Here is an 11,766-nt window from a genome sequence, read left to right as displayed (position 1 = left end):
GAGGGGGGGGGGGGGCGTTTTTGCATGAGCTAAGAAGGTTGAAGGTGTAGGGGAAGGGCCAGCACCAGGCCCGGCAGCCCAGGACCCCCATCTCTGCTGGGCCCATCCAGTTTGGGGGAGACCTTCCTTCGCGGGTCAAACACTGGGACAGTCACCACCGATTAGGAAAGAGTTTGACCAACTACGGAGGGAGAAGGAAGGCGGGAGTGTGGAGTAGCACCAGAGCCCTGCTGCGTGAGGCACGGGGGCGAGTCAGGCACGTGGATCTTGGAGAAGAGACTAGGAAGGAGGCCATGGCTGCCAGCACATACTGAAGCACAGCCTGGCTAAGGGGAGGGATTTGTCCCACGTGGGCTTTGGCAGGCCAGACGAAGACCAGCGGATAAAAGGTACAAGGTGGCAGATTTCAAATCCATCTAAGGCAGCGGTTCTCAACCTTCCTAATGCCGTGACCCTTTAATACAGTTCCTCCTGTTGTGGTGACCCCCAACCATAAAATTATTTTCGTTGCTACTTCATAACTGTAATTTTGCTACTGTTATGAATCGTCATGTAAATATCTGGTATGCAGGGTGTATTTAGGCGACCCCTGTGAAAGGGTGGTTCGACCCCCGAAGGGTCGCGACCCACAGGTTGAGAACCGCTGGTCTAAGGAGTTATTTTGTAATGATTAGAGCTGTTAAAAAGGGAGTGGGCTTTCTTAGGAAGTAATGAGTTACCCAGCACTGGAAGATCTTTTTGTCTTTTTTTTTTTGTTTTTTTTTTAATCCTCACCTGAGGATATTTTTTCCATTGATTTTTTTAGCAAGAGTGGAAGGGAAGAAGGGGAGCAAAGAGAGAGAGAAAAAAATTAATCTGAGAGAGACACATCAATTGGTTGCCTCCTGTACATGCCTGGCCAGGGCTGAGGATTGAACCTGCAACCCAGGTACGTGCCTTTGCCCAAGAATAGAACCCGGGACCCTTTGGTGTGTGGGCTGGTGCTCTAACCGCTTAGCAACACCGGCCAGGGCTGGAAGATCTTGCAGGGTGTCGTGGGTGAATCCAGCATTAGAAATGCACTTGTGCCAAACAAACTCTGGGCCCACCCAATAGTAACGTTTCGTCATTCTAACGCTACTATAGATCTTCAGGTTCATTTTGAAGTTACTAATATTATTAATATTGTTGATATTTCATCAACCTTGGGGATAGAACCTTTCCTCTTCCAAGTTTTAAGGAACCTTAGTTCTAGAATTGGGTGGACAATGCCATGGCCTCCACCCATGCTATTCCTAATATTTTAGATTTTAGTTCTATTCTCAACTTTTGTCTTTTTAAGCGAGAAACTTAACCTGTTGGGCTTTTCTTTAAACCGCAGTCTCCTCTCACGATATGTGCCTCCCACTTGTCTCACCAAGCCATCGTCCATTCCCAGAACTTTTCAGAACCTGCTTCTCCCTGGTTTGGGAAGGTCCCCAGCCCTCCTCGCTCCTGAAGAGTCACAGGCAGACAGATGACTCCAGGGAGCCTCCCCACAGGAGGTCTAAGTTCCGGGGGTCAAGAAGTCTCCTCTAACTTGCAGGTTGGAGTTGTTCAGTACGGAGAAGACGCCGTGCATGAGTTTCACCTCAATGACTACAGGTCTGTAAGAGACGTGGTGGAAGCGGCCAGCCACATTGAGCAGAGGGGAGGAACAGAGACCCGGACGGCATTTGGCATAGAATTTGCTCGGTAAACAAAAAAAGAAAGAACAAAATTTTAATTGTTTTAAATCTCAGATATCATTCTAGTTATATATTGCTGTGTAACAAATCTCCACAAAATGTAGTTCCTTGAGACAATAATTTATTAATTCCTCAAAGTTCTGGGGATTGGCGGGGCTCAGCCTGTCAGTTCTCTCTTGGATTTTTCTCATGTGTCAGCTGGGGCTGTTATCATCTGAAGGTTCGACTGGACTGGACGTCCAAAAGGGCACACTGTGTGCCTAGCAGCTGATGCTGGCTGTTGGCTGGAACTCAGCTGGGGCAGGCGAGCTGAGCACCCACACGTGGCCATAGGGCCTGGTTTTCTCCTAATATGGCGGCTGGGCTCTGAGAGACAGCAACTCAAGAGTGAGTTTTCCCAGAGACCCACACAGAAACTCTGGGACTGCCCATGACCTCGCTGCAGAAGTCCCAGCATCTAACTTTGATTGAGCAAGTCACCAAAGCCAGCCCAGATTCAAGGGGCGGGGAATTTGAGTCTGCCTCCTGATGGAGGACTGGCAAGGCCACAGTGCAGGAGAGCATTTGCGATGGGAAATATTGTTGCCGCCAACTTTGGAAAATCTGCTCTGCCACAGTGACCCCATAAAAAGTGTGTCGGCTCTATGAGGGGAGAATCCTCCTGTGGCGTGTTTGTCATCCATGGAGTGTGGAGCACATAGCTAAGTCAGACATCTGAGAGTGCAGAGTAACGAGGCTGGTTCCTTAAAAATCACACCAGTACTTCCTCGTCATGACAATGGGTGCTGTCTCTATCACTGTCCACACAGCGGCTACGTCTTTATTCCAGTGATGCTGCCATCACTCAGAACATTGTGCTCACCCCCCCGCACACGCACTGAAAGCAGGGAGTGACTTAAAGGCAAATCCCCAAGATCTTTTAAGCTGAGGCCTAACCTCCTAAGAGGACTGTAGCCCAGGTCTGCAGATTTTAAGTTGTAAATTTCACACCTACGAACATGAGTTCCGCTTTGTTCATTGAAACCACAGTCCCGGTTCCTTACAATCCCACCTTTCATAGGGCTAGTCCTGTGGTCGGCAAACTGCGGCTCGCGAGCCACATGCGGCTCTTTGGCCCCTTGAGTGTGGCCACGAAGTTTCAATAGCACTGTACGTGCGCGCCCGCACGTGGTATTTTGTGGAAGAGCCACACTCAAGGGGCCGCAGTTTGCCGACCACTGGGCTAGTCAATGTGTTTACCAGAATTCCGCAGTTAGAGTATATAGGAGTAACAGGACTTCATGCGATCAAAAGGTGTTTTTTCCAGCCTTACAACCCTGTAAGATTAAGTTACTGCTCCACTAACGTATTTCTGTGCTGCTAAAACTTGCTTGAGCTTTTTCCCTAAATGAGCATCCCTCCGTGTGAACGTGGCTCTTGCTCCTTCTCACGAGTTACAGGCCATTTTGCTGTTTTGTCATCATTGGGATGAGCCCCTGAGACCCCAGCAGAGGACTGTGAAATGCGGGGAGAGGGGTGGGGGGACCAGGGAGAGGCAGCCTGTGCCCAGGGAGCTATCGCTTCCTCGCTTCCTCGGTGTGAGCCCCACTGTTCTGCTCTCATTTCCCAGCCCACCCACTGCAGGGCGATTGGAAGTGTGTGACTCAACAGGTAGTTTGAACCAGTCATGACTCATGCAACCACTGGGGTGTGCAATCTGCCCTTCAAGTGATGTGTGAAATCCGATCTTCGCAGCCGGCCAAGTTTGGGTCCCAAATTATAGCCAGGGCCTCTGAGGGTAAAAGGTTTTCTCTCCTCACTCGTTTATTCATAGTGCATGTTTGCTGTGCACCTACGAAAGTACAAAGAGCCAAGCCATGGACTTGAGGGCCTCTGCTTATTGTCAGCCTAACTCAGTGAGGATGAGAGGAGGGACCCGAGGAAGGGGCCAGGGAGGAATGCCAAAACTGGTGGCACTTGGCCTGTCCTAGGAGGACTCCAGGATTCCAGCAGGGACAGGTGGACAGGAGACTTTCCACAAAAGAGCTGCCCTGATTAGGACAGAGGATGGGGACCGTGGAGGAACATTTACATTGGGAGCCGTGCTCTGACCACAGCCCAGTGTGGGTGGAGACGGGAGAGCGGAAGCAAGGGCTCCGAGAAATAACGGGACCAGACCCTGAAGGCTCCGGTGGGCCAGTGTCAGGGCCTGAGAGGAACGGGAGCCATTGCAGGTTCTGAACAGGAAGGAGGCATGACGTGACCTACTTTTCCACGGGGTCACTCTGGCTTCTGGGTTCGTGGAGCCTGTTGTGAGTTTAACGCTCTCACTGCTTTCCAGGAACTTGTCATCTGATTTACAAAGGAACAAAGCCAAGTCTTTTGCACAATACAAATCACAATTTTAAATCTGATGATTCATGCCTGCGTTCACCCTATTGCAGATTCACACAGATAGTCACACTATGCCACTATATGGAAATGCGATCCTGAAATTGTTCCTCGCTTTTTCCTTGCTACATATTTTGCATGGAGTTGTTTCTGAGCCTGGCCCTCTGATGATGTCATGGAAGCACCTAGAATCTCCTTTAAGGAGTTAGCAAAGTTCTCCCTCCAATGGGTCGGACTTAAGCCCCAAATCAGCCCTAGTCATGCGGAGTCCGCCTCTGCCCCTCTTTAGTTCCCAGCTCATACTAAAATTAGAGAATTTTTTGGTCAGCATATTCAGAGTATCGAGTTGCTAAGAGAATGGCAGATGGTCTGTTTCTCTTAGCTGGTAGCTTGAGGGTGCTCTGGCCTAATGTATTCACCTTTGTGAATATCTCAACATCTAAATCACCCACCTCAGCTCATCCGCTTGCTGTGTAGCAAGAGATACTTTCGGTAACCAAAGCCGGAGACCGGCTTTCACCCAGCCTCGTGGAGCTTAAACCTGTGGGTCAGATCCACAAGCAATCATCGCAGGGTAACGTTTATTTTTAGATCCTTATTGGAAAATTCTACCTGCTGGGCCAGCCTCTCGGGCCAGACCATGTCTGCCCTTCTCAGAACCTCACAGTCTGAAGGAGGGTTGGCCACAGAGGCACCGAGAGCCAGTGATGGCTCAGGAGCCAATTTTCCATGCTTCCTAGATGCGCTTCCAGCTGCAGGAGTCTTTCCGCAGCATTGAGGGGTAGGTGTGCCAGCCCCCACCCCCACCCATCGCCTGGCTGGATTGCCCAACAGGCTGGCCACGTGCCTGATCCCGGCACTGAAAACAAAATAAAAAGCGAGAAGCAGGAATATTTGTCATAGAAGTTGATATTTAATAGTTCCCAAAATAGAATCGAAGTTGTCCTCATGGGAGAAATGAGAACCTGGTCAGGCTTCACTGCAGGGATTTTGTGGATTAGAGTCGTTTGGGCGTTAAGTTACTCAGACGCGGCACCTGTGCAGGACTCGGGGCAGTGGGTCTCCATGCCGGTGCTCATGAGAACTTTGAAAAAGACTGGTGCCCAGGCCGCGCCCAGAGATTCTGACTTCAAGAGTCTGGGTAGGGCTTAGGCATCACTTTTGTTTTAACTCCCCAGGTGACTCTAATGTGCAGCTAGGGTTTTGAACCACCAACTTAGGGCCTCGAAAGGATCTCCATCTGACCCTGAACTCCCCTCCCAAGCCCACCCCATCTGCTTCCCCAAAACAGCATGGTCAGGACCCTACAGGGGCTTTTTAAAGTCACTTTTTAAAGACAAGCAGTGGCCTGGGCATCTCAACCCTGCTTTTCTGTGGTTCGAGGTCTCAAAACCTTCTGGGTTGCTGGAGATAAGGAGGCAGGTGGGAGTTGGCCCTGGTTTCTGGGGCTGCCCCCTCCCAGTGTCCCTCTTGTGACCTCCAACCCCCCTGTGCTCGGGTTTCAGTTCAGAAGCCTTCCAGAAGGGAGGAAGGAAAGGGGCCAAGAAGGTGATGATTGTCATCACGGATGGGGAGTCCCACGACAGCCCGGACCTGGAGAAGGTGATCCAGCAAAGCGAGAGGGACAACGTGACCAGATACGCTGTGGCTGTGAGTCCTGTCCCGCCTGTCTTGCCCCTGCCCCTGCCCCTGCCCCGGCCCACAGGCTGCCAGCTGGCTCACAGAGGCTTCACCATCAAACCCCTGGGGCCCCCAAGGGGGCACTTTCTGGGCAGTGAGCAAGCTGTCCGGGCCCTCAGGTGGGCCTCTCCTTGCTTCACCTTCTAAAGAGCAAGTTGCGCATCTCCCTTCTGCTCTGCCTAGGCCTGGCCACAGTGGCCATGGAGAACCTCATGAGGTGCTGAAGCCTCAGGAAACTAGAAACTCTCCAGCTTCCGGACCCTGAGAACCCGATCTTAGAACAGGGCTGTCTCTGGCCCTTCTAGACAGACAATAGGGTGGTGAAGGCCTGGGTGGAGGGGGGCAGTGAGGGGGGAGCGGGGGCATATCTGTAATACTCTCAACAATAAAGATTACAAAAGTACATAAGTAACATTTAAAATGCAAGTGGGGCTTGGGGGACCACTTGGGCCCTCCCTGGGGCCCTCCCTGGGCCTCCCCGGGGCCTCCCTGGGGCCCTCCCTGGGCCTCCCCGGGGCCTCCCTGGGGCCCTCCCTGGGCCTCCCTGGGGCCTCCCTGGGGCCCAAGGCCAGGGCGCCCGCGGGTGAGCTGGAAGTCTGTGCTATGTCCTGGCTTGTTGCCCTGCCTTGTTCCCTGGCAGGTCCTGGGCTACTACAACCGCAGGGGGATCAACCCAGAGACTTTCCTAAATGAAATCAAATACATCGCCAGTGACCCCGATGACAAGCACTTCTTCAACGTGACGGATGAGGCGGCCCTGAAGGACATCGTCGATGCCCTGGGCGACAGGATCTTCAGCTTGGAAGGTGAGCCATTCAGACAGAGAGGGGCACGGGTTCCGGGGGGTCACAGCAGGTGAAGACCCCAGAGTGAAGCCCACCCCCACAGAGGGAAGTGGTCCTCCCTTCACAGTCAGTGCCATCAGTGGACTGTTACCGTGCCGGACACAGGCTGTGCACTTTCCCAGCAGCCCAGGGAGGTGGTTTTGCTGGTCGCCGCCTCCTCGACCACTGAGGAAACTGGAGCGCAGAGGGGCTGAGTGACTTGCCAAAGCACCAAAGCTTGAGAAGGGGCTGCGGCTTGACTGAGAGTCGCCAGATTCAGCAAATATAAAATACAATATTTGTGGGAGGTTTATACTAAAAAAAATGATCCGTTGGTTGCCTGAAATTCAATAGCTGAGTGTCCTGTATTTTCTCTGACAACCTTAGTTCGAACCCAGCTGGACTGACTCCGGAGCCTAAAACACTAACCCCGCCTCCCAGCACTTTCTTTTCTTGTTTTTAATATGTTTTTATTGATTTCGGAGAGGAAGGGAAAGGGAGAGAGAGATAGAAACATCAATGATGAGAGAGAATCATGGATCAGCTGCCTCCTGCACGCCCCACACTGGGGATCGAGCCCGCAACCCAGGCCTGTGCCCTGACCAGGAATCAAACTGTGACCTCCTGGTTCATAGGTCGATGCTCAACCACTGAGCCACGCCGGCCAGGCTGCCACAGCACTTTCTGCAGGGCTCCTTCAGATGCCTCCCTACGACTTAAGCTCCAGTGTGACTGGCCTTCTATTTGCACCATATATTGGGGCAGAGGGCCCTTTCCACACTGGGCTGGCCATGTAGGAGGAAGGTCAAAGCTAGAAAGCAGCGTCCCAGGCCTGAGCAGTCTGCAGAGCATGGAAACGACCAGCTACAGGCACACGAAAGGAGACAAAAGACAGTCCTCCTGAACGAGGGTAAATAGAAAGTATGAACCTGTGTGTTGACACTCACACAGAAACTTAAACATCCAAGTCATTGTATTTCTCCTCAAAATGGCCCCCTTGGGCAGCAAGAGCATTGGCTCTGATGGCAAGTTTGGAAGGGCCCCGGGGGAGGGGCTTTCAGCACGCACACGAGGTTTCTTGTGCAAATCTGCGGCGGTGGCATCTCCTCCGAGGGCCTAGCTGGTGTCTGGGAGTCATCCAGGGGCAGCTGGAAGCGACCATGGTGAACGAGCGGAATGAGCAAAGTAGGAAATTCCATTTCTTGCCCAAAACAATTTCTTTCCATGCACTTCCCTTGATCTTTCCCCGATGTTGACAGCCTTATGGTAGACGTGCCCTGTAATATGTTGTCCCAGGCGCTTTCCAGCAGGGAGTGGGCCACTAATAATAACCCCGCCCGACCCCTGGAAGTGCTCGTGCCTCCCTGGCAGGTGCCTGCCGCTGGGCAGACTGGGCGGGGCTTAGCCTCAGGGCCCCTCACCTCCCCAGTGCTCCCTGGGAGGCCGTGCGGTGGATGACCTGCAGCTGTGTGGGCACTAAGCCATCGGGCGGGGAACTGACCTCTCTCTGTCCCTGTCTTAGGCACCAACAAGAACGAAACGTCCTTCGGGCTGGAGATGTCACAGACGGGCTTCTCCTCTCACGTGGTGGAGGTACGGACCGTTCACAGCCAGCCTGCCACAGACGCAGGGCTCTGGGCCGTCACCCCGCCTTCCTGGGCTGTCTCTGTCCCCTTTTCTCTTGTTCTTGGAGTCGCTCTGCCTCCCGTGTTCTGTGGTTGGAAGAGGGAAATCGAGGTCTTCAACTTACAGTGAGCTGTCGCACCCTCCCCATGCAGAGTGCCGACGGGGACCTTTCCTTCAGGACCCGCGGTCCCATCTAGTCCACAGAGCCTTGTGCACACACTAGGCCAGTGATGGCGAACCTTTTGAGCTCGGCGTGTCAGCATTTTGAAAAACCCTAACTTAACTCTGGTGCTGTGTCACATATAGAAATTTTTTGATATTTGCAACCATAGTAAAACAAAGACTTATATTTTTGATATTTATTTTATATATTTAAATGCCATTTAACAAAGAAAAATCAACCCAAAAAATGAGTTTGCGTGTCAGAGGTGTCCACAGAGCCTTGTGCACACACTAGGCCAACACAGCAAACCACTTGCACATGCTCTCACAGGGCCCGCATGTGGCCGAGGAGGCCTGTGCGTGCAGGGGAGGAGGCCTGTGCGTGCAGGCGCGCAGCCCTGCGGCGATGTTGGGAGGGTGTCCAGAGGTGTCCGACGTGCTCTGGCGGGCGCCCACATGGGCCCCCTTTCAGTGCAAACTCAGCATCAGATGACAGAGGCCCCAGGTGGGCACCTGGTGTCACACACAGCGTGTCGTGTCTGGAGCTCTGCATCGCAGGCCGAGTCTCAGGCTGCCCCTCACCCTCTGCACTTACCTGGTTCTGATTCACAAGCCGGGGCTGCAACCTCACAGGATTGCCAGAGGGCCAGAGGGACCGATACCAGAGAAAACACTTTATAAGCTGCTTGCGTATGAGCCCCGCCTGGGAGTACCGCGTGCAGGGAGGGCCCCGTGGGGAAAGCCTGGATGTGTCGGTATCAGCACCAACCTCGTGTGCGTGCCCTGCACAGGCAGGTGTCTCAGGTGTTGGGGGGTGGGGGATAGGGCAGGGTTCCTTGTTCCCAGTTTCCAGCTACAGAAACCCCATCACAGAATGGTCGCGTGGCCTGCTGAAGTGCTCTCGTGAGAGAACTACTCATCTCGTGCTCTCTCCCCACCGAGCCGCTGCTGCGGGAGAGTGTGGAATGTGAGGGGCTCTGAGTCAGAGACGGCTCATTGGAGGGGCGGGGGCCTGTGCACCACGCAGCAGGCAGATGGGCGGACCGCACCTCGCGCTCAGCTTTTCCTGAGCAGCATCTGGACAGCAAACGCCACGCCCACCTGGATACAGCAAGCTGCCCGTGTCCCAAAATCCTAACAGTCAAGTTATGTGCAGAGCACTTCACATTTCTCCAGGGATTTGAAATCCCTGTGCCCCATCCATGCTCGGAGACAGTCCTGCCAAGTCGGCTGGTGGTAATGGCTGCCCCATGTTAGGTGGTGACCTCAGCACATCGTTCCAGAGCCGCCTCTGCGCTGGGTCCCGCTGGATCCCACAGTTCGAGGGGAGGAGCCAGCACCAGGAGAGACGAGAGCCTCCCTCAAGCAGGTCAGGCCGCCCGTCATGTGCTGGTCAGGACTAGCCCGGTCTCCTGACCCTGGGCTCAGGGCTGATTAGAAAATGGAACAGAAAATCCAATTTAATTAAATCCAACAAGTATTTGTCAAATGCGACTAAGGTACCAGAAGGGACTGGGATTTCCTCTTGGCACCAGGAGTCCATCAACCTGCAAGCGATCCAGGGCAGCATTCCTCTGCTTTGAGAGCAGGATAAAAGCAACGATAGATTTCTGGTAAAAAATGTACAACTTCAGGAGGCCCCCATCCATGGAGCCCTGTGAACACCCCCTGCTCGTTGGGGGACCACATGTACACATCTAATGCTAACCAAGCAGCGTGTGATCGGGGTCTTATAGAAGGGAAGGCCCAGGCGGGGGAGAGGCCGTGAGGGAAGGATCTGGGGAGGGGCTGGCACTTGGGCAGACCCCTGAGGACGAGGATCCCTGCAGCCATGGGCAGTGAGCAGAAGAACAGAGAGGAAATCTGTGCACACACCAGGTGCCAGCCCTGATGTTGGGGACAGTGAGAGAGGGAAGGTCCCTTGTCTCCTTCGTTCCTTCCATAATCATTTCCTGAGCACCTCCCTGGATGCCAGGCTCTATCCCAGGAACTGGGGGCACATAAATAGATGATGATTAAGGTAACATTTCAGCTGACAGCAGCTCGAGGTCTAATTGGGGAGAAAGATTCTTAAATAGTAAGTTCAGTCTCCTGCTTCCCATACTGTGATTTCTGTACATCCAGAAATCAGGAACCTAAAGAAAAAAGAAATTAAGATAAACTTCCGGTATTGGAGGACGCTTGCGCTGAGCCCTGAAAATGGCCCACGCAGCTCAGTGTGCAGAGCAAGGTGAGTCCTTGTGGACCTACAGGTTCCCCAGCTGCAGGGGGGAGACCAGGAGCTCAGAGCTCCAGCCTGTAACTGAGGTCAAGGCCGTGCACTGCCCTGTGCAGCTGCTTCGACACGCCCAGCTCGAGAGACCAGGCTGCCTCTCCCCACCCTGCAGATGCAGACCCCAGTTCTCCCGTCACCCCCAGTCTCATTTTCAAGTGACACGGAGCTGGAATTTTTATGTGATAGACTTTAAAAGAAAGATGATTACATTTGAATGAGACTCCTTAATACTTTAAAAAAAAAAAAATACCAACTTCCAAAGCCAAAGGAGTGGTGCAATGAGGGTAGACTGTTTGGTGCTGCAACCTGCCACTGGGTTACTATTAGACGCAGAGGTTTTTCAATGCCAGCCATTGATGCCGTCGTAATTGACCGCAGCCAACCTGTCCCTGGGAGGCCAGCTCGCAGCTTTCAGGGTCAGTCAGATATCTCTGGGGACCAGGGGCAGGTGGGTCCAGCCTTTGAACTTTGCCCAGAGCAGGTCCTAAACTCAAGGGAGTCCATCTCCTAGGCAAGCCCCAGGCTTCCTCTCCCCCAGAAGTGCTCCACCGGGACAGCCTCAGACAGCTACTTCCTGCGAAGGGGCGGAAGGAGCTTCAGCTGCCTGAGCCTGCTCATTACGTCAGAGGAAAGGTCTCTGGCCCTGGGGGAGGGGCCAGAAGAATGCTCTCAAGGGCAGAGGAAAGGCCCAGCAGCTCGTTGGTCTGCTGCCATCTGTCAACAAGGAAACCAACCTTTGAGTTAGGAAGGAGGAACCAGAGCCCAGCAGAGGAGAGGAGACCCAGGAACATCCCTGGCCACCTACAGAGCTCCAGGCTCCAGACCTCAGCAATTGCATCCCACGCTGATGGCCAAAGATCAGAGCCACTGAGGGAAACTGAGAGCTGGAGCCAAGCCAAGAGCTCTAGTCTTGATTTGCAAAAAGGAGAAAGAGGGTATCCTGGACATTACGGCTCCCTGGTCAAATTCTAGAACGGATTTTGAAGCCAACGCGTTCATTAGCACTTGGAAATACATGCGAAGGCCACTAATGGCTGTGATGGCTTCTGGGACTGCTGGCCGGCTACTGAGGTAGTGAGCTCCCTGTCAAGCTGGGTAATCAAGAAGAGCTTTCAGAAAGCTT

At 53.2% G+C, this 11,766-nt stretch overlaps 1 protein-coding gene across 1 annotated transcript in view; it reads left to right on the top strand.

Annotated features, from left to right (window-relative positions):
* The window catches only part of LOC106695691 (integrin alpha-11-like), a gene marked incomplete at its 3' end in the record, with an annotated part of 20,418 nt that extends 12,087 nt beyond the window's left edge, over window positions 1–8,331 (top strand). The window contains exons 6-9 of the mRNA XM_014450423.2: window positions 1,565–1,713; window positions 5,582–5,726; window positions 6,397–6,562; window positions 8,103–8,331. Coding sequence (XP_014305909.2) covers window positions 1,565–1,713; window positions 5,582–5,726; window positions 6,397–6,562; window positions 8,103–8,331 — 689 coding nt within the window. The remainder of the gene's footprint in view (window positions 1–1,564; window positions 1,714–5,581; window positions 5,727–6,396; window positions 6,563–8,102) is intronic.
* Window positions 8,332–11,766: the final 3,435 nt, after the last annotated feature.

Source organism: Myotis lucifugus, unplaced genomic scaffold, assembly GCF_000147115.1.
Source record: "Myotis lucifugus unplaced genomic scaffold, Myoluc2.0 scaffold_2234, whole genome shotgun sequence".
NCBI classification, from domain to species: domain Eukaryota; kingdom Metazoa; phylum Chordata; class Mammalia; order Chiroptera; family Vespertilionidae; genus Myotis; species Myotis lucifugus.
Note: the sequence above shows the minus strand (reverse complement) of the source record. Positions and strands in the feature narration are given on the sequence as shown.